The 26,036-nt window shown below is 43.0% G+C and overlaps 1 protein-coding gene across 1 annotated transcript in view; it reads right to left on the reverse strand.

Annotated features, from left to right (window-relative positions):
• Snx31 (sorting nexin 31) overlaps positions 1 to 26,036 on the reverse strand; it is a 63,779-nt gene that overhangs the window by 22,830 nt on the left and 14,913 nt on the right. The window contains exons 5-10 of the mRNA XM_076836073.2: positions 17,210 to 17,320; positions 14,398 to 14,488; positions 13,021 to 13,108; positions 9,608 to 9,677; positions 5,091 to 5,183; positions 1,667 to 1,870 (exon numbers count right to left, since the gene is read on the reverse strand). Of these exons, the coding sequence (XP_076692188.2) occupies positions 1,667 to 1,870; positions 5,091 to 5,183; positions 9,608 to 9,677; positions 13,021 to 13,108; positions 14,398 to 14,488; positions 17,210 to 17,320 (657 nt within the window). The remainder of the gene's footprint in view (positions 1 to 1,666; positions 1,871 to 5,090; positions 5,184 to 9,607; positions 9,678 to 13,020; positions 13,109 to 14,397; positions 14,489 to 17,209; positions 17,321 to 26,036) is intronic.

Raw genomic sequence — 26,036 nt, forward strand, 5'->3', positions numbered from 1 at the left:
ATTGGTGAAGAGGCAAAGAAACTGGATCACTCCTATTGCTGATGGGAATTTAAGATGATACAGCCACCCTCGAAAGCAGCCTGGCAGTTTCTTAAAACCTAAACGTGTAATTAACAATCAACCCAGCCATTGCGCTCCTGGGCATTTATTCCAGAGAAATGAAGACTTGAGCTCAGATAAAAGCTGATTCATGAATATTACAACAGCTATATCCATAAGAGCTAAAAACTGAAAACAGCCCTAAGTCCTTCAAAGAGATAGTTAACTGCACTTTAGTACATCCATAGCATGGGCTATTGTTCAGCAATACGAAGAATATATTGTACCATTGATAAATACAACAACTTGGATGAATTTCCAAAGAATGATGCTGTGAAAAAAAAAGAAAGAAAGAAAAAAGAAAAGCCAATCCCTAAAGAAACTGACAGGTATAGACCATTCCACCCAACAGCTAAAGACACTCTAAGTACACAAGGAACATTTACCAAGATAGATCCAATTGGAGGCTGCAAAACAAGTTCCCATAACTTTAAAAGAACTGAAATCATATAATGTATTTTCTTTGACTCCAAAGGAGAAAGAGTGAGGAAAGGAGAAGGGTTAGGTTGCTATGCCATCCATCCACGTGGGGAATATGGAGACCAAGCTGTGAGGGTGGAGAGAAAGGGGCATCTTTGAGGGATGGCAAGGGAGCAGACTGGGCAGGTCTCCATCGGCGACATCCCTGGTTGGCAGTCAGCGAGTGGGTGGTGGTGGAGGCCCAGTTTGTCAACACAGAGAACACAGGAAGCCCAAGAGCAGCACAGGGTGACAGCAAAGGACAAGTCTGCTTCTGGGGAAAGGCTGAGTTTGTGATGTCATTGAGACATCTGGAGAAGGTGGCTGGGGGCCACGGGAAACGCCAGGGATCTGGCAGTTGATTTCTACAGAGAAAAAAATACTAGAAATGGAACCCCAGAAAAAATGAGCCTTTTAGCAAGGCTCAGAGGAAGTGACCCACAATAAGAGCAGAAGGAAAGGAGATTGTGAAGAGGAAGAAATGGTTGATGTATCAAGTGCCAAAGAGAGGTCAAGGATGAGGGAGCTAAAAAGTCCCCACAGGTCCCGTGGGTTTAACAGCTGGGTATTATAATTGCTCTAGAAGCTCCTTTCTGCCAATTTGTCTTCTGCATAAAGGTGATAATCCCAGTTAGCTCACTGAGTACTGGTTAGAATTTAATTAAGTAACAGATGTGACCAAGGCCAGCACAGGACCTGGTACCAAGTAGGCACTCCATACATCTGATCAGAATGGTTTGCTGACAAGGAGATAGCAATGTAAGCAGGCTGCCATGGCTCCTTCCCAAGGGCTCTGCTGGTCAGCATCCAGTTTCTTGCCAGCACTGAGCACATAGAAAGTGTTCATCACTTCTGTTATAACTTCTGTTGTCACTCTTGCCACCGATCTGTTGAAGATTGGTGCCTCTACTGCCTCTGTTGCCCCAGATGGGGAACCTATTCCCACTTTAGACAGGCTTTACTTCTGGGTGATGTTTAAAGTGGTTTAGATGCCTCTTCACAAGGTACCAGAATCCAATGGCCAGTCCATCTCCCTAGCACCAACTCTGTCATCCAAGAGCAACAGGATCTTAAAATCATGGGCAAAGCCAGGTGCTAAGATACTCACAAGGAAAGTGACCTGCCAGCACTTCACCCTGCTCATCTGGAAGGTGACATCCTGGGTCTGGTTGTCAGGCAGTGTTATGCAGCAGCTGATCTCATGATTGCCCACAGAAAGAAGAGCCCTGCAGCCTGGTTCCGGGTAGTCGCAGGTGCACGGGTCCAGTTGCATGCATCCGTAGTGTCGCACCTCCTGGGACAGCTCCAAAAACTGCGGAGGCCCGTGGTGAGGGGGAGGAGAAAGCAAAAGACCACTTGAAGCAGGTGAAAACCTCATGTGAGAATCCCCTGCCATTCTAACAGCAGGCTGGATTTACTGTTAGAATAAACCCTGGGGAAATTCAAGGTGTGTCCCGCAGGGCAGGGTTCATTCCTGCCTCATTCACCACTGTGTCCCCAATGTATCTTTTAAAAACTAACCTGAGCAGGGCATAGTGGCAGACGCCTATAATTCCAGCAGCTTGGGAAGCTGAGGCAGGAGAATCACAAGTTCAAAGCCAGTCTTGGCAATTTAGCAAGACCTTAAGTAATTCAGTGAGACCTTGACTCTTAAATTAAACACAAACAGGATTGGGGATGTGGCTTAGTGGTTGAGCACCCTTGGATTCACTCCCCAGTACAAAAAGAAATAAAATAAAATAAAAATTAACCTGAGATCTAAATAGGAAGAAAAGTCATCATTTTTCAGGCTACTTTATACGACGATGGAGAAAGACATTTTGGAAATGGCAAGTGAGAGCACAAGTAGATCTCTTTCCTAATCAAGTTGTGGACAGCATCCAAATACCAAGGGGTCACTTTTATGTTAATTGTAAAGTTTAGCTTTTCCATCTGCTTCTGAACTGACCTCAGAACAGAGGTTCACACCTGTGGTCCCGGCATCCTGTCCCATTAACATATATTCAAGATTTTTAGTTTTTTAACCATGTATTATTATTAATGATTGTGTTAAAATGAGCTGACATGGTTTGGTGACCTCCACCTTGTTCTTGCAGCTGTCACCCTGGTCCTGATCTAATGGAGTGTGAGATGTGTGTACAGAGAACAGAATTCTCAATTTAGCACATGGAAAATTAGAAAGACTACCACCCTGTGACAACCTTGCTCTTTCCCCATCCTTTTCTGAAGCAAGGGAACTTACATCTCCCTTTCAAGGATCATGTGAGGTGCTCTGTGATAAAGTGAAACATGCCAAGATGTAAGCAAAGAGGGACAACAGACTCTCCATCTCACGACGATAGCATGAGCATTCGAAGCTACTGTCTCTGCCATTCGCGTGGACCAGCTTCGGCCCATGCTTCACCTTAAGAGAGGCATTCAGCCACCTAGCCTCCGGTTGAGTCAGTGGAAAATATTAGAAACTACAGAGTGGGAGGACATAGTACTGAGTCTTTTTGTCACAGAAAAAAAGAGAGTTTAATGTGGTTTAGAGAGGCATCTGGATCACATTAAATATCACTTAGTAGTAAAACCCATCTAAAGGTTTCAGGCATTTGCTAAGATACTTTCTTACTTGAAATATGGCATAAGTCTTCTCTGAACACACTTTATAAAATTGCAATAAACTCTTGGCTGCAATGAATTTGAAGAGATGAAAGTGTTTAATTAAAACTAAAGTTCCATTTTGGAAGGACGTTGATGATAAATAAGTAACTTACTCAACATACTTATTTATTGGCATTTGTCATTCATAAAGGAATGCTGTGATATCACTAACTATATGAAAACCAGAAGGCGGAAACCTGGAAGGATTATCTACTTGAAAAACTAGTTCTTTTAAGAAGAATATACCTGAAAAAGACACTTTCATATATATAGCTGCAGAAGATATGTTGGTCTATTTCCATTTAGAGCAGGGGGCTGGCCAAGTCTTCTGTAAAGAGCCATATAGTAAATACTTCTGGCTTTAGGGACATATGGTCTGTGAAGCATCTCATCACCTCTGCCACTGCAGCCTTATATAATAATACATAAATGAATAAGCAAGACTGGTGCCAATAAAACTTCATATACAAAAGTGGCCCATGAGCCATAGTTAGCTGATTCTGATCAAATGACTCTTCAAGTTAATTTCACTCATTTCCAATTCCAAGTTTTCCTGTATATGTACATAAAGCAAAGCAAAAATTGTTAATATGTTTGCTCCATTAGCAGAAGAACTCCACAAACACTTAAATAATGCTGGTTATGGATTAGTACACTTAGAGACTGTGAGAGAAAACAAGTTCATTTCATTAATGACTCAATTTTTAAAATCTAATTTGTGTATTCAAAGTTTGTAGAAGATAATCACAAATCATATGGCATTTTTAGGTGAAATGTTTATCATAGAAGATAAAATTTGTTTTGCAGAAAAAATACAAATACACATTCCGCTAGAGCACAGATACACAGTAAAAACAGTAATTTTGCTAAAATAAGAAGTTAGAGCTGATATGCACTGCTTTGGTGTACACAACTTGTAACTGTGACCAAAGGAGCAGTACTACACATCAAAATAGAAGCTGTACTTGTCAAAATGTACAGATACACAAGAAACTGAACTCCCAGGGTTTTCTGTCTTAGCAAAGTGGACGTGGAATACCAAGGGATTGGAAATGCTAAACTGGCAGTAGGTGCCTTTCCTTTTGTTTACTTTTTTCTTTTTTTGCAATCCATCCATAAATATCTCCAAGCATCTGAGCCTTTGCGGAATTACTTTCTATGTGAACCTAAATACAAATGAGTCCTCTACATTTTGGTGACATTTTGTTCAAACCAGTGCTGCAGTTGCAAACACAGGCAAAGTCTAAAGAATGAGAAAAAACAGCACGGTGAGGTAGAGGTCATGCCTTCTGCTAAAGCCTGCCTTGGGCTCACATATCCTGCTCAGGGGCAGGAGGTATGTGAGTGGGTACTGCTGTCATATAAGCTTAAAAATGGATGTTCCCATGGAATAACAGAACACACAGCTAAAGGTGGAGATGTTGGTGGCAGTATTCTCAGAGCTTCATCAAGACCTGTTCCAGGTGCTGGGAACACAGAGAGTAGGTATAAATTAGATACAGTCCTGGACCTCATGGTGCTTACTGCCAAAGTGATTTATAGCAGCAAAAGCTAGAAACAACCTGACTCTAATAATAGAAATAGGCTAGCTAAATGATAACCCAACCACAAAACGACGAATACTCTGGAGTCGTTAAAAACTATGTGGAGGATCTACATTAATTAACTTGGCAAAGAACTAATAACATACTGTCTGTATTTTTTAGAATCTTTAAGCAATAAGCTTTTATTAATTCTATAATCAGAAAAAATCAATGAAAGTGTTCTCTTTTTTTTAAAAGAGAGTCTTACTTTTAGTGTTTAATGGGTTTATAAATTAAAGAAACAGCTCAATTGTAATATGAACTCCCTTCTAAGGATGTCTCTTGGTACAGTTTTTGACTCACCTTTATTTGATTGTTTTCTTTCTGGAAAGCCTCTAATTCCTGTCTCTGGGCCTGTGTGGGTTTGGCGCATTCTTCTTCAATGTCCTGTACTGCCTTCAAACAACGGAAATTGACAATTTACTGACTTTAGCAGAAATGAATTAATCTGACAAAAACATACTCATGTTTGAAAGGCTATAAAAATAGTCCCAAGCAGATCTATGTAGATACTTAACATGACAGGAAGGTTGCTTTTTAAATTAGTGGGTAGGAAAAGATTGTACAACAGTTTGGGGACAATAGGCAACACTTGGTTAAAAAAAAAGAAAATACCTCCCCCCCCCCACAAGAACCAGAAAAATAAAGGTGAGTATGTTTATCTGATCTTAAGGTAAGAACCATTTTTTTAAAGGTATACAGACAAAATGTCATGATGAAGGAGTAATCATATATAATTACACGAAAACATGAATAGCTGCCATAAACCCACCAAGAACAAAACAGAGAAGCAAGTGGTAAACCAGGGGAAATGACTGCATTGTATATGGCATGGAGTTAACATTGATGCAAAGCAACAGGAAAAATGTAAACATCCCCAACATGAAGGCGAACAAAAGATATGTATTGGCAATTGATCAAAAAGAATTCCAAATAACAAATATATATTCAGCTTTTCTAGCAATCAAAGAAATTTTGCCTCTTAATTTGGTAAAGACTAAAGCACACAATCAGAATTGACAAGGGTTTGGGGAAACTGGACATTTCATATAGGACTGATGGGCTTAATTGGTAACTTTCTAGAGCTGATTTGGTGATGCAAATAGAAAACTACCTGTAAGAATCATAAGCACAGATGTGGGGAAAATATTTATAAAATTATTGCTGCTACTATTTGTAATAATTTAAAAATTTTTTAATTTATTAATATTGGCAAACCCACACAGTGTCTCTTCTGTACCCCTGGGTTCCACATTCACTGATTAAACCAAAGTGGATAGGATACATTTTGGGGAAAACTGCATCTGTGCTGAATGTTTAGACTTCATTATTTTTCGTCATTATTTTTTAGTGTTTTTCCTTCATTATCATTCCTTAAACAACATAATCTAACTATGATTTACATAGCATTTTAACTGCATTAGGTAGTATAATAATGCAATTTAGAAATTTAAGTATTTGGGAAGATGTGTGTAGATTATATGGAAATACTACAATGTTTTATTGAAGAGACTTAAGCATTCTTAAATTTGGTGTCTGTCATGGGTCCTGGAATCAATTTCCTGTGGATATTGAGGGATGTCTGTATAGTGCTCACTATGTATCAGGCAAGGTTCTAATTTCTCTAAAACAAAAGTAATCCTTAGGGCCACTGTTCGAGGTAGGTGCTATTATGAAATACTCCCAAATAAGTAACTGATCATACATTTAACCAAATAATAGGTTATTCCCTCATTCAAAATTATATAGAACATTTTTAAAGTGGGGAAAATTGATACATGAAAAGAAGAATATCAAGTTACAATATAAGAGTATAATAATAGACCCTAATTTTTTGTAAAACAACCAAATAAATATATATCAAAACAATCTCGTATGAGTATTACAAATCAAGGAAGTGGATGTGCATGTAAACTAAATATATATGAAATAAACACATCAAAAAAAGTTAAGAGTTGGGAGTACATAGCTCATTTAAGGTCTTGGGTAACATTGACTTTTGTTGTGCAGTTTTCTAGATTTGTAAAACTTTTAAAAGAAGAAAAAAATTTTTTTTGCATGTTAAAAAAATAAAAATTGAATGTGTCACTGGGCCCCGTCTGATCAATTTTGTGTCACCGCCATCCACAAATGTTTTCAAACTCCAAAGCCCTAGTGGGTTTCTCAGTTGTCTCCTAATCCAAGGTGGGTCCCAGCAGAACAATTCCGGGATCAAAGGCAGAAGATGCCTAGAAGACATCTGCCCCCTGAGGAAGCTCATCAGGATTGCTCTGAAGCCAGGTGAAAAATGGAAGCCATTGGGTTGTGGTTGTGGCTCAGTGGCAGAGCGCTTGCCTAGCATGTGTGAGGCACTGGGTTCGATCCTCAGCACCACATAAATATATAAAAAATAAAGATATTGTATCCTCCTATAAGTAAAAAATAAATATATATATTTTTAAATGGAAGCCATAAAGCCCATTGGCTGCAGCCTGCCTGTGCTGCAGGGACCTTCTGGAACACTTCCCAGCTCCCTTCCCCTTGTGCCAGCCTGGCCCCGGGAGCTCTGGTGTGAGGTGCACCTCATCACCAAGTGCTACTTCTGTGTCTTCTGATTGAAAAGCATTTGCTATTGTTCCTCAGTCTGTCAACCTTTCAAGGGAAGAACTGGTGTTTTCCACCTCAGTGCATCTGCCCAGTGTCCCGTATACAGCAAACACTCAACAGTTGCTCACCACTTACCAGGACTTTCTTTATGCCTTAGCCTGAACACAAGTCTGTGTGTTACATCCTGGCTGGGTATGCCTTATCTCCAAAAGGAAAATGAAAAGCTGAATAGATTTTTTTTTTTTTTTGCATTTCTGTTTATATTAAAGAGAAGAAAAATAACATTTGTTGACAGTCTACTTTAGCTAGGTTTTCTCATTGACTTTTTCCTAACTATTCTATGGGACAGGAATGATTATCACCATTTTATAGATGGATAAAATGAGGTCCAGAGAGGGTATGATGTTCAAGATGACCCATCAATAAGTGGCAGGAGTTAGGTTAAACCCTGGTCTGACCACAACACCAAAGCCTTGTACTGTTGCCCAAGATGCTGAATTCTTACAGGGTAGGCAGCTCCCTCCCCAAGGCTTTCTCTTTGTCACTAAATGTCCTCAAAAGTGAACCTGCATACTGTACCAGATTGGAGCCAGAATGATCATTTTCATGAATTTGATATGATGTCAGAGCCCCTAAGGACAGTGAACACAGGGTACAATGTCCGAGAGGAGGCATAGCTAATTAATGCAGATAAACAGCAACCACGGCAGGAAGCATTGGCTGAAGACTTATTCAGCATCGGGATTACCCAGGATTCTCAAGCACTGAGATTTAAGTGTCCTTTAATGTAAGCAGGACAACTGGTTTTGTTTGGCTGTCTTTCAAAAGAGATGGCCCTGATGATGGCTTCACAAGTCATCACTCAAATTCATTATGTACAGGACCTCACTCCAAGATGGTCAGACCACGGGGGAGTCAAGTCCAGACAAATGTCTCTACTTAGTCACATGGGGCCTAAACACTGGCTAATGGGGACTCATGAGAACCTAATTTTAACAGTCAAGCAAAATCACAAAAGTCGTGGTCTTAAAGAGCTTCAATCGCACACGCTCTGCAGAAGGTACAATGGTGAGAAATGGAGAGAACATGTGTGTCCACTCTGGCTGGGTGAAATCGGTACAGGAAGACTGGGAACGTATGTGCCTGCATGTGGCCTCACAGTGCTGGGGGACTAGGGATCAGCCCACACCCCCCTCGTCAAGTCACCGCACTGACAAGAGGCTAGCCCCTTTGAGCGAAGGGGCACACCTTTTTCTAACTTCTTTTACTGTTTCTTTTGTCTTTTGTTTTTTGGGTGCTGGGGATCAAACCCAGAGCCTCATACATGCTAGGCAAGCATGCTGGCCTGGTGTCCGGGAACACCTGGGAACAGCCAGTAAAGCAGTAGAGAATTGAGGAGGGGGTCCCCAGGGCGCATCAGAGGCAGGATCTACTACCATTTCACTGCCTGGCAGAACCTTTGCCACACAAGACAGGGGAAGGGAAAGGAGACTGAACTCTAAATTTACTTTTTGGGGGGTTAGGGGGTGAAGGTAAGCAGGACCAACTACATATTTTGCAGGGCTTACCGAGCACAAAAGAAAATGCAGAGGCCCTTGTTCAAAAGTAATTTAGAATTTAAAAATGGCAACAGCAGAGCATCAGACAACCCAGGAGGGCCTTCTGAGCATTGGGCCCAGTGTGACTGCACGGGCTGTGTGCCCATAAAGCCAGCCCTAGAGCAGGTGTGCCCTCTCCTGGATCAGGGAACAGCAGGTTATGTAGAGTGAGATTTAGGGACCATGTGTGGCCTTACATTTGCAGGGGTTTCCTTTCTAGTCTCATTTAATTAGCCTAGGTGACAGGGTCACCCGCAAATTCACAGAGTGACTATTAAAAATAAAGATTGAAGTAGTATTTCCCTCTTCTAAACTGCTCTACTTTTTAAATTTTAAAATTGTGATAAATATATGCAGCATAACATTTATCACCATTCATAAGTGTTCAGTGACACTGTATACATTCACAATATCGTATAACCATTACCACTATCTATACTGAAATTATTTTCACTATCCTCCAGCAAAAATTCTATACCTGTAAAATAGTAACTTTCCCTTCTCCTTTCTCCCAGTCCCTAGTCACCTCTATTGTAGTTGACTCTGCCTTTTCTAGGTATGGAGATAAAAATCCTTAACTATTATATATTTTTTAATGATTCTAAACCAAGTGGCCTAAATGCACAGGATTCTCACCTGCATGTACAGCAGATCTACGGCTGCTCTGCAGTCCATCAGCACAGAGTCAAGGGCTGGATCCATGTACCTACGGAATTTAGGAGCATTACATGAATTCATATGACAGGCTAATTGCACACCTGGGAGGAAGTGCATTTGAAAGCAGTGGCCCCTTCTATCACAAAGCCACCCCCTCTGCCCCCTGCACTTGCCTTTTTTTTTTTTTTTTTTTTTTGTAATGCTATGAGTCTTACCTGATGATCTCAGAGTAAAAATGCAAAAAATAAAATAGTAAAGCTTTGGGGAAATGGTCTGCACTCCTGGTCCCACTCAGCCTCACTCTTGGCCTCCCAGTTTTGGATTCCCCACCCCTCAACACCTGGCATGGTCACCTGCCCCACATCTACCACCATTGCCTACCTGGCCACCCTCACTACTCACTTGAGCTGCTTAGGGAAGCTCCTTCCCAGGCTTTCTGCCTCACTCTCACGCTCAAGACTTATTCAACAGTCCAACACAGTGGCTGTTGTCTGACAGTCAGAGTTGTAGGAGTTGGGTCATTTATTCTGTTTACTTCTGAGGTTCTTTATGGGGCCCCCCCGCCCTCACTTCCATTCCATCTCTTATCATTCCCATACCCAACTGTACATTCCAAGTGAGCTTCTCTGCTCTCCTCCTACCCCGGCAGAGCATGCTTCAGGGTCCTCCTGCCCTGACTTATCTCCCTTTTTCTGCAAGCCTCCCCAGGGGCCCTGCTCCCCAAGCCTGTGTTAGCAATCCATCTTCTGTGCTTTGTCAGCATCAAGCTTATCCTGACCACTGCTCTGATCAAGTTTTCTTGACAAGAGATGTCAAGACCCGAACCTCTGTTGAGAGATGCCCCTCTGAGTCTTGGCAGAATGAGTGGCAAATAGCAGGGGCTCCATTTCTGTCTATCAGATCCAGAATCACCAGAACAGACTGAAATTCAGGACTGTGTATGCACAGCAGCATGCTAAGAATGGGCGGAAACAGGAAGGGCGTGCCCCCGGCTGATCTACTGATCTACAGTCAACCGGAAGGCAGAGGCAAGCAGTCACTGTTCTGGGAAGCACAGTGTGACCAGATTGGCAGGGCTGACAGACTCAGACAGGGATGAAAATGGAGATTGAGGGTCAACTTCACTTGGGGGGTGGGGAGAAGGAACTGAAGCATTCATATGGTAAATAGTTAAATACAAATGACATTGCATTTAGCTATTTACCATATCCCAGAGGATCCTGTGGAGCACAGAATAGTGTCTGTCACACCAGAAAGATGGAGGTCCCAAACCCATCCTAAGATGGGACTCTGGAGGCAGTGGGGGATCCAGAGCAGGCACCATCTGGTCTGGAAGAAACCATATCATCACTGGAAGAAGAGGCCTCACCTACTGGAATCACACAGCTCTTAGAACTGGCCTCCCTACCTCCACCTGAGAAAACCTCCACTGGAAAGAGGGGGAGGCATTGTGGGAGGCTCTGCCAGCCCCCCCAGGAGATCTCTCTGCTGAGGATCTGGAGACCTGATCCTCAGCTCCAGGAACAGAAGCAGACTCCCTTCTTTCCACACTCACGGATGATCTGCCTAGCCCTGCTGCTGGCTTGTGATGGGCAGGTGTTTTATCTTGCATTTACCATCTAGGATTTATTTTCTAAATGAAGACATAGGCAAAGCCTGATTTCTAATTCAAGCCTCAAGGTTAGGGACAGAATCCTCCTCTCTCCTGTGATCTCAAGTGAAAAAGCTAAGCCCCAAAGACTTTTATGGTTGCTATGATCATCAATATCATCAATATTATGATAAAAAAAATGACCAAAACTTTTGGAGCATATATAATCACTCTACAAGAACCCGAAGAGGGCCAGGTGTGTGAGTTCAAAGCCAGCCTCATCAACTTAGCTAGGTGCTAAGCAACTCAGTGAGACCCTGTCTCTAAATAAACTATAAAATAGGGATGGGGGATGGGAGGATTGAATAAACTCCAGATAGGGCAAAGGGAAAAAGGGGAGGGAGGAGAAGGGAGGGGGCACAGGGGTAGGAAAAACAGTGGAATGCGATGGTCATCATTACTCTAAGTACATGTATGAAGACACGAAGGATGTGACTCTACCTTTTGTACAATCAGAGATATGAAAAACTGTACTCTATATGTGTAATATGAATTGTAATACAACCTGTTGTCATATACAACAAATTAAAATTAAAAAAAAAAAAGAGATGGGGATGTGGCTCAGAGGTTGAGTGCCTCTGAGTTCATACCCAGTACCAAAAAAAAAAAAAAAAGAAAGAAAGAAAGAAAGAAAGAAAAAATCCTAGAAGAAAACACTATTATTCCCATATTACAGATAAAGAAACTGAGGATTAGGGGCTTAAATAACTTGGCTAAGGTTATGAAGCTGAGAGCTGGGACTTAGGTACAGGAACTCTGATTCAGGAACCACCATGCTCAGCCACTTTGTAGTAAGCAGCTTACAAACAGTTATTCTCTAACTCTTAGATGGACCCAAGTCCTTACCTACTTCTCAGGGGTTTTTGATAATTTCTCAGAATACTTCTGAGCAATTAACTTCTATCCTTGCTGGGGGATATCCTAAAATTCAAAACCATAAACTGGAGCTCTAGTAAGGCATCACAAGGTCAAGTTAACTACTATCCCCAGATTTTGAAATGCCTTTCTTTAAGGCTTCTGCACTCAGGTTGCAGAATAACGGGGCTGGGAGAAAGCAAACTTAAGTAGCAATGGTAATAAACTCTAGAGGCTACAGATGATAGGATTGCAGGTGAGTAAGTGTCCTGCTTCTCATTGTCACTGTCTGTCTGATGTTCTCCAGAGGACCCCTGTCTCTGGGTAATAATAGGATTTTCTGCAGAGGAACACTTGCATTCTATTGATCTAGAAACATGAGTGGCCCTGGTACATACAACACTGGCATAGCCTTTATGAATGCAAGCTGAATTCTTAAGAGTTCAAATTCACTGCAAATTGGTTGAGTTCACCTTTTACCTCCAGGGAATACTACAGTGCAATAATAGATGAATCAGACTTGCTGGGTAATTATCAACAAATCCTTTGATTAATACAGTCAGGAATCCATTCCAGAGCAAACCCATGACATCTTGCTCCCATCTACTCTGCCCTTACTGCTGTCAATCAAGGCTTCCTTCCTTGCTTGCCTTTCAGCAGAACAGAAGCCACAGTCCTCATTACAATATCCCTGAGGATTCCCTTGAGACTGGTAAGTCATCCTCCACACCTTCTTTAGGACATGTCACCCTCTCTCTTCCTCATGACTTTCCTTTTAATTTCCCAGAGTTCCTGGTCTCTCTCCTATGGTGGGGCTGTGGGCAGGCCATGGTGAGACGCTGACATGTTCTGATCCACAAGGGTTTCTGTCATCATAAAAACTTACCACTTTCTGAGTCCAACCTTACAGTTTTCTACCTCAGCATTGCAAAGACAAACGTAAGGGAGTTCAAAGTCTGCCAACTTCTTCACAACTAGAGACAGGGGAAAGAAAGGCAGGCTGGTCAAAACAGCACACAGAGGTGACACACAGAAGCTTTCAAATAAGAAAGGAAGACATTACTTTTGGGGGGAAAAATCACACTAAGAATATTCTCTTGTATGAGGATATAATTTTTTACCTTTCTGAAGTTCATCAAAAAATAAATACTATTTGATCTGCATCAAATCCCAGGTCCTTGGGTAGGATATTTACACTGTGATACAGATGGAGAAATAGATTCAGAGATGCCCAGGGCCATGGCTGGCCTTAGCTCCTTGGGCCCAGCCTCCCACATCCCTTGGTTTCCATCAAACCACCTCCCACTGCTTCTTGAGAAAACACATAAACTAAGATAACTTATACCATTTCATATCTTTAAAAGCCTTGTAATATGTAGAATGAACCAGAATGGAAAGCAATAGCCACAGAAATCTGCTGAGAGCCATAGCCAAGTAGGAATGACACATTGCATTTTTGGTTGAAAGGTGACCCCAGCAAGCCATTGAGATGATAAGGATTATGTTAAGATGTGCATTCAATTGGAGATTAGACCCCTGCTGTCTGCCTAGGCCTGCTGCTTTGGAGCTCTGGACTCCGGGAGAGTTTCCATTGGTTGGGGAAGTGCGGTAAGAGGGAATTCCGGAGGAGGGGTTTCCTATTGGTGTATGTGTCCCAAGAAAAGCCATGTGCTGGTTCGCAGGAGAATTCCCGGGGAGCGTGTGTGGAGTGTGCTGGTGGAGTTCAGAAATAAAGTTTGTTCCTGCTTCAGTGGCTCGTGATTTGTGCCCAGCCAGACTGTGGCAGAAATCAGACTGTTATCTCTCATTAGAACTTTTTTAAAAGGAATCTAAAAGTTATTATATCATCCACATTTGATAACAAATATTCCCTAAGAAGGAAATGTCATACTGTATGAGATGTCCTGAAATCTGGGGTCTAGCACTCATAAGGAGGGTGAGGCATGGCCCATGGCCAGAAGCCAGGACAGGCCCAAGGGTGAATGGGAGAGGACATTAGATTGGAATTGGCAGGCACAGAAAAGAACAGGTAGCAGAATGACCCAAGGTCTTGCTCTTAACAATTTCTATATTTCTCTGGGGCTACTCATCCCAGCTCAGTCTGAATAAGAACACAATCTCTTATTCCCATTTTGATCCAGAGCTGAGAACAGTGGTTCAAACACCACAATCCCTTTGCTATGACTCTTGCATCTCCTGGGCTGAACCTCTGTTCACACCTACCCTCTCCATCCCCAGGCTGCCCATACATACTCCTTCTTACCAGAAAGCTTGCCCTCCTTGCAAAACCGAATGAGAAAGAGGCCAAAGTAGCCCACAAGTTCCTGACGCAGTCCAAGCTTGTGTGACACCACCTTTAACCAGAGACAAGCAAAAGGAAGAACATCAGGGAGCCAGCCACACATCCTAAATGTGATGTGAAGAACTGGAGTGACCTATACGCATAGGTTACACTTTTGTGAGACAGTAGACATAGAAATCTTTCTGGAATTTAAAAATGATACACGCTCATTTTAGAAAAGTTAAAGTGAAGAAAATAAAATTCAGTCCCACCTCAGGGCCCAGTGACTGGCTTCCGTCAAGGCTGGTTGTCACATATTGGGTGTGGACACCATATGTCCTGTCTCATTTTGGTGCCTATTGTCCCCTGGAGGGCAGCAACCATTCTCTATAAACATCTGTCTTCTGAAATATCTGCCCTGTGGCCTGCATGCCATTATACCTCCCTGTCACTGGACTACCAGACACCTGGAAAAGGGTCATTTGCCACCACTTAGCTGGCATACAAACATGCATGTGTACCGTCCACTTCTGGCACACTGGGTCTGCTTCTCTGATGCTTCCTGTGACAGTGACGTGTCATTTACTATGACACTTGCTCAGTGGCAAACTCCAATCTCTGGTGCTGGCAGCCTTCATTTCATAGTCCTCTTTGAGTGACATCAGTCAGCTTTCATTTTAACACCAGCGACTTCATCTTTACCATCAGGTCACCCAAACTGTGGCCTCACCACGTTGTCTGTCGTCCACCTTTCCCCAGCTGGAACTTCCAAGATACCACAGGCTATTTCCCTCCCGCAACCAGTGGGGTCCCCTTTAAGACTGGGCTCCCTTTCCTTGAACTCCCAGTCTTTTTTTTTTTTTTTTTTAATTCCCATTTATGGGGAATCATACAATGGTATGATACATATATACATTGTGTAAGGTTCAAATCGGGGTAAGTAACTCTTTTTTTTTCAAACAATTAGCTATTTTTTCCAAGGTAAAAGCATTTGAAATCCTTTCTTCCAGCTATTTCAATACACAGTACATTATTATTATTTATAGTCACCTTGCCATCCAATAGAGTACCTAATTTTTTCCTCCCATCCAACTGTATGCTGGTACCTAGACACCTTGGTTTTCACTTGCTAGGTCCCCTCTGCAGCCCTGGAGGATCTGTCTCCTCTGCCCTGTACAGTCGGAGGCTCTAAGCTCCCCTCCAGTTCTCTAGGTGGCAATAGGATAAATGCCAGCCTCAAAGGGGTACTTTTACTGTCAGAGGTTTGTAAATTACCTCTTGAGAGGTCTGACTAGGTGCCTGGTGTGGGTGTGTGTTCTTGGCATGGCTGTAATAAATAGCGTGGGAGCGCTCTCACACATGCTGCTCAATGCGCATGCGCTTTCCTCCACCGTTTGTGTATCAGAGATTGAACTCAGGGTGCTTAACCACTGAGCAATATCCCCAGCATTTTTTAAAAAACACTTTGTTTACACAGTGTCTCTCTAAGTTGCTTAGGGCCTCTCTAAGTTGCTGAGGCTGGCTTTGAACTAGTGATCCTCCTGCCTCTGCCTTCTGAGCTGCTGGGATTACAGGCTTGAGCCACTACTCATGACTCCCCTTCTTTTTCTCTCACTTTTCTCCCCATCCTCTTACAAAACATCCCAGACTGATGACTGATGCAGGGCTCCCCCATATGCATGGGTGAATGTGTGTGTGGTAAGAAATAGCATCGCAGACTTCTTTTTCCTACAGTAAATCCAGCCCATGTCCACTTAGATTTCCCTCTTTTGTGATCCACTTAGCAAAAGCCACAAGAGAACAGAAGCCTTTTAGAATTGCTAGCATTTGGATCTGGAATGCTACACCCACCCCGGGCCTGCCCCAAGGCCCCTGTGCTAAAAGCTTAGGTGGTAGACCTGTAAGAAATGGGACCAGGGGGCTGGGGATGTGGCTCTAGCGATAGCGCACTCGCCTAGCATGCGTGCAGCCGGGGTTCGATCCTCAGCACCACAAACAAATAAAGATGTCGTGTCCGCTGAAAACTAAAAAACAAATATTAAAAAAATTCTCTCTCTCTCTCTCTTTAAAAAAAAAAGAAAAAGAAAGAAAGAAATGGGACCAGAAGGCCATGGAGACATACCTTTAAAGGGGATTTTGAGACCCTGATGTCTGTCTTTCCCCCCACCCACCTCTCTCCTTCTGGCAATGAGGTGAGGGGCGTCTTGCTCTGCCACACACTTCTGCCAGTATATTCTGCCTCACCATAGGCCCCTTGCAATTTGGCTGACCAATCATGGACTGGAACCTCCAAAACTGTGAGGCTGGTTGTCCTATATTGGATGTGGACAGGTGTCCTGCCTCATGTTGGGGAGGAGGGACCTTCAAGAAATCCCCTGTCACCCTCCATCAGGACCTGTCACCACCATCCTAAGTATGGCCTGTTCCAGAATCAGCTGGTCACCACCCCTCTGCCTGCTCCCAACCCTGGTGCAGCCCACAAAAAATCATTTAGCATATTTCCAGGTCATATCTTAGCTAAGTTCCAAAGAGATAACAGCAGCCTTAGGAATTCCCTCAGAGCTCTCAGGAAAATTGACGCCCACAGAGGGATGAAACCAAGGAGGCCCTGAAAGATTGGCTGACACTGAGTTTCCTTGGTCAGTCTTCCAGGAAATCCCAGCAACTTCTGTAGGTAAGTCAACAATAGCATAAAAGACCAGGCAGAAAACTTCCGGAAGTTAATCATGTGCCAGTCCCCTGCTTTTAAAGTAGAATTATTACTAGATTCAGCTGGAGTTTAAACAAAACTTACCTCTAGGATTCTTTCAGTCATATCTGATGTTAGAATTTCCACTTTAATGCTCCTTCCATTGGGCAGAAATATATCCAGAGCAGCTTTCTCCGTAGCAACATCAAACGTGTTCTGTAAGTGACAGGAACACAGAGTCAGCCTCCGCACTCCCTGCAGGAAGGAGTGACCAGGGGCAGCTTTACCTGCTGCTCTTTTGGTGGACAGTTCCAATGAGAGAGAGTCCACCGCAGAGATTTTTGGTGGGGGTTCTTCTGGGGGACAAAGTGAGGGTGATAGGAGTGTGGAAAGGGGCCAAGACAGAGCAATAACACAAAGCTTGAAAAATTTTCAAACAACAGAGCATCCATTCTGGAAGATATTTTATTTTTATAAAATCATCCATATCCTCAGTGATCTCAGAGTTAACTCTCACCATTTTTAATATTAAGCATCGCTAAAAGTCCATATCCCATATTTTTTCCTGACATTACTGTGAGCCAGTCTAAAGCTCTCCAAACCCCACCATTTAGGGGGTTCGTAGAGGTTCCGTCACTCATGCCATGTGACCGTGTGCAAATCTGGGCAGGTAACTCCCCCTCTCCATACCACATTCCTTCAGCGCTAAAATAAGGATAATCTAGTGCTCATCTTAGAGAGCTGAGGCGAGGATTCACGGAGGCAATGCAGAAACGATCTGGAACCTCCCTTATCACAAACACTCATGGTGGCTTTGTTGTTTCAGTGGAGTAGGAAGTTAGTTACATAGTTTTGATTTCATTTAGTATCCATAGGTAAGAAATAAAGGGAGTCAAGAAAGCTTTAGGGAGTGTTTTCAACACTCCTATGCAATGAGATACTGAGATTGCTAATTCATTATCTTAAACCGTCTCTGAAGTCCATCTACATGTCTTCAGCTCCAGCACTTTAGACCCATCTCTCACCTCCCCTGGCCTCGACTCCTGCACAAGCCTCCTTAGCAGGTCTGCTTTTTCCATTCTTCTTCCCACAAAGCAGTCCCCACCAGCAGCCCGAGAAATCTTTACAAAGGCAAACCCCAAAATATCTCTCTCTTGCTTAAAATCTCCCAACGTCCTCACATTGCTCATGGGACACCCAACTTTTCACCACTGGTCAGGAGGAGACAGGTTGTGTTGGCAACTGCTCCTCACCTGCTTTACTCCTTCTCTCCAGAACATCGCCCAGAGGAGTTCTCTGTCCATTAGAAGGAAGGTTGGAGCTCGCTCTTTCACCTGGGCTCTAACCTTACCATGCTGCAGAACAGGGTCTCAGAGAATGCAGTCTACACAGAGGAAAGCAGCCCCTGGGGTAGGAAGCAAGAAGAGGGAGCTGACCAAATTTCCATGATTTGTATCCCTTACAGTCAAAAAAGACCTGATGAAAATGGAAGCCACTGAGCTCTACCTTATCTACTAAGTATTTATTGGTTGAATGTTCTTGACATTTCAATACTTCATTTGCTTAAAGTGAGGGAGATATAAAAGGACATTGGCCAGGGCAAGATGGCAAGTGAGGAGGTCAGGGGCAGGCTCAGAACAGAGGAGCATGGAGAGGGTCTTCCGATGAGGTCAACTGACAGAAGTGCTTGTGGACGCAAGCTGGGGAGCCAATCAGACAGACACTTCTGTTCTCATGCTCCTAAACAGGAGAACCATAGAAAACCTAAAATAGACATATGGACACAGGGGTGGAGGGCACTAATCAATAAAGTGAAGAGAGCATGGTCAGGGGAGGAGATAAGGAAAGAAGGAAATTCCAGAGACCATAGAAAGTACAGGCCAAAACTCCCCCACTGGACTCCCAGCTCCAAGGCCCCCTTTCTTTGGAGAAGTCTGCTACTGTCACTTTTCCAAAAAACCTGCTGCTTGCTTGCTATCTGTATGTCCTGCTCTTCAATTCTTTGCTGAGCAGAGACAATGAATCCAGCATCCCTAGATGGTAACAAAAACTTGATTAGATCCTTCAGAGCAGGATCATGTGGACGTGTGCTAATATCAACAGACACTTGAATCTTGGTACCATATTTTCAAAATAATCCAACTGAGAGATAAAAAGAAGTAGAATCGTAGCACCTAAACTGGAACATCTGGAAATGAATTGTTTCTGTGCATAACCTCCTTCTCTAGCCCAACAGAATGTGCTTACCCTACAGGTATTTAAGAAAAGAACACTAAGGTTAAGTCTCTCCAATGTTCTCTTTCGACACCACCACTGTTAGGGTCTGTAAACAAGTCAGGATGGTGCCTGGCAAATGTTAGAGTCTGTAAACAAGTCTGGATGGCGCCTGGCATTTTGCCAGAGGGAGTGGTTTGTGAAGTAACTCCAGCGAGCCATTAAGTGTGGAGATTCCTTATTGGTTGACTACTGTATCTAGTTTATGCTAATTAAGATAAGCTGTGTGGAATGTATATATACCCCTCCTGTCCTACAATAAACGGCTCCCACTCCTGCTGTATCAATGTACACAAGTTGCTCAGCCCCCCCCCCCCCCCCCCCCCCCCCCCCCCCCCCCCGTTAGTTTGCTGCAGCTGGACTGCGGCATACCACACTGGTGTTGATTGGCAGAACCTCTTCTCAGTGGATAACTGCTACATTGAGGGATGTGATAGGCAAAAGGGACACCCCGATCTTTGCCTTGGTCAGATGAGCAAGTGCTCCCTAGCACGTCCCAGGGTTGGCCTTACCCAATGGCATCTGACTCACATTCTATTCCAACCTTCTCCACTTTCCCCAAGACTCCAGCCACACCTACCTCCTTCCTATCCACCCTTAACCTCGCCTCCCATAAATCACAGAGAAAACATCAAGATGGGAACTTAATCTACTTCTGCTCATAGTCACAGTCCAAGCTTGGACTACATCGTTGGCTTCGTCTATTCTTTGCCTGTGTCTCACACTCAGTTTTAGAGGTGGCCTTCCTCTGCCTGACTCCAGGTGGTGTTAATCATCCTTCCTCAAGGACTTGGAGCCACTGACTACCCAGACTCTCCTGCCCACTCCCCTACTCTCCTGGTTCCTTCCCTACCAGGCAAAGTCTTATTCTAAACAACAGAAAGACAAAAGCTCTTGGTGGATCATTTCTAAGAGAGAATCTGACCTGTTTGACCCTGGAGAAAATTCTGATTTTAGCATTTCACAAGCATCAAAAGAGTTAGTCATACATTTAAGCACAAATATCTATCTATCTATATCTATCTATCTATCTATCTAATTGCTAAGTCTTTTAATGGTTCTGTTTAACTTGAAGAAAAATCAGATTGTTCAAGAGAAAAAAAATATTGCTTGGTTCTGAAGGAAAAGTATTTTGAAAACACCAACTAAGGATTTAATTTATTAAAATTGTAACATAACAAAGTTAGGGAGCGGGTAGGTATAGAAGAGGAGATAGAAGAAAGCCGAAGTCCCCATACCCGTAACGCTGTGGAAAATGTTGAAAAATTGAATACAAGACAGTCTGAGATAAGCAAGCACATAAAAACACAAAGTCTAAAGACTTTAATTTCGCCTTTTCAAAAGTCCCTTATCTCTAAAGTGATTACAAAAATCCAGAGTTTAGTGAGTTGGGGAGGGGGGGTCTAGACACACAAGACAAAGGGGATCATGTGGGGGCAGGGCTGGGTAGGTACCTCCACTCTAGAAATATCTCCTAGCATAAATGGAGCAGAGGCTCTGGACCCAGGCTCCATGAATGTGGACCCCAGTCTTCCACTCTCTAAAGGAGGGTCCTCAACCTCAAGTAACACTACCTCTTCAACCAGTCACGAGAAACAGCATGAAGCACTGGGCCAAATAAGTGAAAGGCCCCTTTAGGGGTAAAATGCCTTTAATTTTTGCATCTAGGCTTTGACCATCCCTGATGGCAACTTTCCTGAGGATTCCTAGAATGTCATGTCCATACACACTTCTAATACAGTGTGCCCTTGTCCAGAGGCAGGAAGATGCTCTCGTATTTTCTGAGCCTTGAAGGGCCAGGCCTGGATTGTGTGGTTATTTGGCAATAACCACCAAGAAACTACTGGCTACTGCACTTAGCAGATACAGGGAAAATATCCAGGTGGTGAAACTCATCCCTACTTCATGGCAGATCCACAAATCACTGCTCATTCTGAGCCTCCCAGCCCCCTCCCCAGCCCCCCAACCCCCCAGCCTCCCAGCCTCCTAGTAGTAATCCTGCCATAAGCTCCACTGGCTATTTCTCTCCTGTGTTGACTAACTCTATGTTCTGCCATGGATCCTTCCGGTTCTGGAGGGCAGTCAGGGGCAGGGTCTGCAGGCAGCAGGCAAGTGGGAGTAGGCTCACCTGCCACATGATGTGACCACTGCTTCCTTTTCACCCATATTGTCCTGCTTCTCCCCACACCTCCAGACACTATGTTCATTGTTTCCTTCCTCCAAGGGAAAAAATTTAAAAGCTAGATTCTATGTGATCTTCCTGCCCACCCTAGAAACCTTCAAAGAGCAGCTAAATGTCACTTTAGAACATCGCCCCAGCCATGGTCTCACCGTGTCTTCCAGACACACTCATCCTACGGTAATGCCTCCTGGCTGTCTTTTCACCAGGTCACACTTGGAAGATGACTGCATTTGCACTGCACACGGGGTAAATAGGCGTGCACTTCTGGGGGTAGCAGAGTCCGTAAATGCCACATCAGAGCTGATGGGATGAAAATCTTGACACATTGCTAACCGTCTCCAGCAACACAGCCCTGCACCATAGCACTCCGCATGTATCACATGTCTGGTGTGCCCCAGTGCAGGGCCTGGTACTATGGCATAGTGCCCACTGCAGTTAATGACGTGCCAAGTGACATTTACGTCTCCCCAAGAAAACAAACTCTGTGAGCCAGACTGAGCATCATTTACTGATGTCTCACCTGCCTCGAGTGGAGTGTCAGCTCACAGCAATCGTCAACACATATTTGTTGAATGTAGAGCAACAGATGATGGGATAACCCAGGCAGGTACAATGAACATAACTTCCCTTTCAAAACTGTAATGCAAACCTCCTTTTTAGATATTTTTAAAAGTAGGACCACCTCTGCCCTGCTCTCCTTTTAGAGGCAAAGAGAAAACAATTAGAAGGAAAACTATCTTGGATTAAAAAGTTAAAATAGTTCCAGGTCTGCACCACTGGATATTGGAGGGGCTGCCAAGCACTGATATCGGAGATGGGGGTGGGGCAGGAAAAAGAGGACTCAAGAAGTAATACAGAAGCTATCTGAAAGCAGTTCATCAGGGAGGGCTCAGCAAGTCTGGGAGCACAACTCTGGGCCCCATTTGACACTGCCTAGATGCAGGGGAGAGTGAAGAAATGTGCAGAAACTCCATCTTTGCAATCTCTCAGCATGGCTGAGAAGAGAAAAAGGCATTAGCTACAGTAGTGACTACCCCTTAAGCATTAACGTTGTTCCAGATGGTATTTAAGGGCTCAAAGGAGTATTAGTTCATTTAATCCTCAAAGCAACAATAAGAGAAGAACTCCTCTCCCCTTTACAGATGGAGATACTAAAATGCAAAGAGGCTAAAATTTTCTCAGATATATGACTTGAAAGTCAAGTGGCCAAAATTTGAACCTGGATCATCTCATTCCTGACCCTGAACTCTTTAACCACTACACTAGTTCTGGGGTTGCTGATCTGAGCTAACAGAAGGATTTAAAATGCTAAGCCATGATCCAGGGAGCTGTGGTTTATGCTTCATTGCTAGACGAAACACTTGGGTCTTATGGAGAGAATTAGTGAGAAAATGTTCAGAAACAAGAGGCAAGATCCAGAAATACAACAGACCGACTCAAGAGACCCAACTCAAGTCCCTCCCTACAGCTTAGCATGCATGGGCAAACAGCTAGGGCACAAAGCACAGCCCTTCCAAAGTTGAACAATAACCTGAAAAGAATTGCTAAGGAACCCATGCAAAAATCCTGGAAAATTCAAAGAAGAAACACAATCCACTATCAGCATAAAATATATACTTGGGGGGGTTGGAGTTGTAGCTTAGTGGTAGAGCACTTGCCTGGCATGTGTGAGGCCCTGGGTTTGATCCTCAGTACTGCATATAAATAAATAAATAAAAGATCCAAAATCAACTAAAAAATATTTTTTAAAAATATGTACCTGAAAAATTATACCACTAAGCAGGTGAACATGCATTAATAAAAATATGGCATCTCTGAATGAAGATCTTAAAGATCAGAGGAAGGCCTCAACTAAGTGGTGAGGAAGAAAAGAATTAAAAATTGAGTTGGCAAATTCATGGGGATAGTGGAAGAGAAAAAGAAGGTCATTACAAAATTGAAAAACACTTCAGAAGAAGCAAAAAGAGATATTGCAAACTGTACCTGGGCTACTAGGCTTTTGTATAAAATTATAAAGGCAACATACTGGTGCTGGGGTTGTGGTTCAGTGGTAGAATGCTCGCTTAGCATGCGTGAGGCACTGGGTTTGATCCTCAGCACATAAAAATGAAATAAAGATATTGTGTGTCTACCTTCAACTAAAAAATAAAGATTTTTTAAAAAATAAAATAAAGGCAACATACTAAGAGAACTAAAATCTGGCACAAACCTTCCAAGTTATCAGAAAAAGTATATGCAAAACAAAGCTCCATAACATTGATACTCCATGAATGATTTTTTTATTTTTTTAAATATTTATTTTTTAGTTGTAGTTGGACACAATACCTTTATTTCACTTATTTATTTTTATGTGGTGCTGAGGATCAAATCCAGGGTCTCGCACATGCCAGGCGTGCACTCTACCACTGAGCCACAACCCCAGCCCCTCCGTGAATAATTTTTTTAAAAGCATTAAAAGCAAAATCCATAATGTACCCCCAAAAGAACAAGTCAAACTTATCTTTAAATGTACTGAGATAGTATGACCCTCAAGATTTCAAGTTTTAAAAAGCAAGGCCCAATGAGTTTTCCAGACAGGGTGGGTATACTCAGTGATAGGGCACTTGCCTAGCATACATGAGGCCAGGGTTCAATCCCCAGCTCCACACACATTCCCAAAAATATACATGGCACGTGTTTATATTTTTATATGCAGAGAAATATGTAGAAAGAACACATTGAACTATGAATAACAATTATCCTGGAGAGTGGGGCTGGGGGAAGAAGAGGTTATTTTTCACTGTATATACTTTTGTTGAAATTTTATTGTTATCATCACCTACTCGACACAAACTTTTCAAAGAAAAAAGTATGAATATATTTAAACCATTAAGTGTACGTGAAAATAAGAACCACTACACCATGGAAGGTTTTAGGGCCATATTTCAGATTAAGAGGGCCAGTCAATGGAGCAACACCCTTGGACCTCTGTCTAAATAAAATCTCCTCTGGTCTTAGCAAATCTGATCAAGGTATCATCTTTCCCTTTGCTAGGGGTCCAGTTCAATGATAAATCATTATGTGACTTTAATCACTTCAGAGTTCTACCCTTCAGTCAAGCTCATGCTTTCAGGCACAAAAACATTTCCATATGTACAATTAGAATGAATATGTTTTAAACGAAGGGACTTTACAAAATTCCGGCCTGTGGGCACAAGCTGCCAGTGGTTCTTCAAACCATCCACCAAAAGGGAATTGTTGTATGTTACTCTGTTCAGCCTGGATTTTCTCCATTTACAATAAAGTTAAGAGCAGAGAATATAGAAGTAATAGCTGTTAAAACCTCCCGTCCTGATATATTCACCATGACCCTCTTGGAAATCTCAGTGACTAAAACTCAGTATGGGGTCCATTAGTGATAAAGCTGTACACTAAGACTGTCTTCCTCAGGCCAATTTTTTTTTAAGGTGGGGGGGCAGTAAGGAGGCTACCGGGGATTGAACCCAGGGGTGCTTAACCACTGAGCCCATACCTAGCACTTTTTTATGTTTTATTTAGAGACAGGGTCTTGCTAAGTTGCATCAGGCCTTGCTAAATTGCTGAGGTTGACTTGAACTCACAATCCTCCTGCCTTAGCTTCCCGAGCTGCTGGGATATAGGCATGTACCACCATGCCTGGCCTCAGGCCAGTTTTGACATGGATGATATTTAGGCTACAGAAAAAAAGGTATCTGCTTAAAAAAAAAAAAAAAGTCAAAGTTTCATTTTTCATATAGAATCTAAACCTCTGTGTTAGTTGGCTTTTCATCACTGTAATCAAAATATCTGACAAAAAACAACAAGGAGGAAAGATAGATTTTTTTTGCTCAGGTTTGAGAGATGGGGAGAGGGGAGAGGGAGAGAGGGAGAGAGGGAGAGAGAGAGAGAGAGAAGCCAAGGACAATATATAGTCCCCAAGGGCACGCCCCCATTGACTTGTTTCCTCCAGCCATATCCTATCTGCCTACAGTAATCAGTCAGTAGTCCATTCAAATTATTAATACAACTGATGGATTAATGTAGGAGGCCATTCTCGCACATGATTTGAGTTACCTCCCTGGCTGGGTGAGAGGTGCTTAGACACAGCCGTGTCAGAGCCTTCCCCACCCTTTCCCAGGTAGGAGGGCTTGTCCGTGCAGAGGCGTGCCTGGCCACTGACCTGAAGACCCAATCGCTGGTCCTGACCTTGGGATGCTGCCCCCCTTAACCTTCATTGGATGGGAGTTTCCCTTGATTTTTTGTTCCTCAATAAAAGCTCACTCCCTGGCATGCTCTCCCTCTCTTGCTAGCTAGCCTCTTCTATAAACCTTGCTACCGCATTAGGTGGCTGGAGGCAGGAGCTAGGAGAAGCCAACTCGGAGCTGGGAATAAAGGTAATGAGAGTCTGTCTCTTTAATTAAAACTCACTGGCGATTTTTTATGCATGAAACCTTCTTTTATGAAGCTCGAGATTAATCC

The sequence above is a fragment of the Callospermophilus lateralis genome, chromosome 16 (genome assembly GCF_048772815.1).
Source record: "Callospermophilus lateralis isolate mCalLat2 chromosome 16, mCalLat2.hap1, whole genome shotgun sequence".
NCBI classification, from domain to species: Eukaryota; Metazoa; Chordata; class Mammalia; order Rodentia; family Sciuridae; genus Callospermophilus; species Callospermophilus lateralis.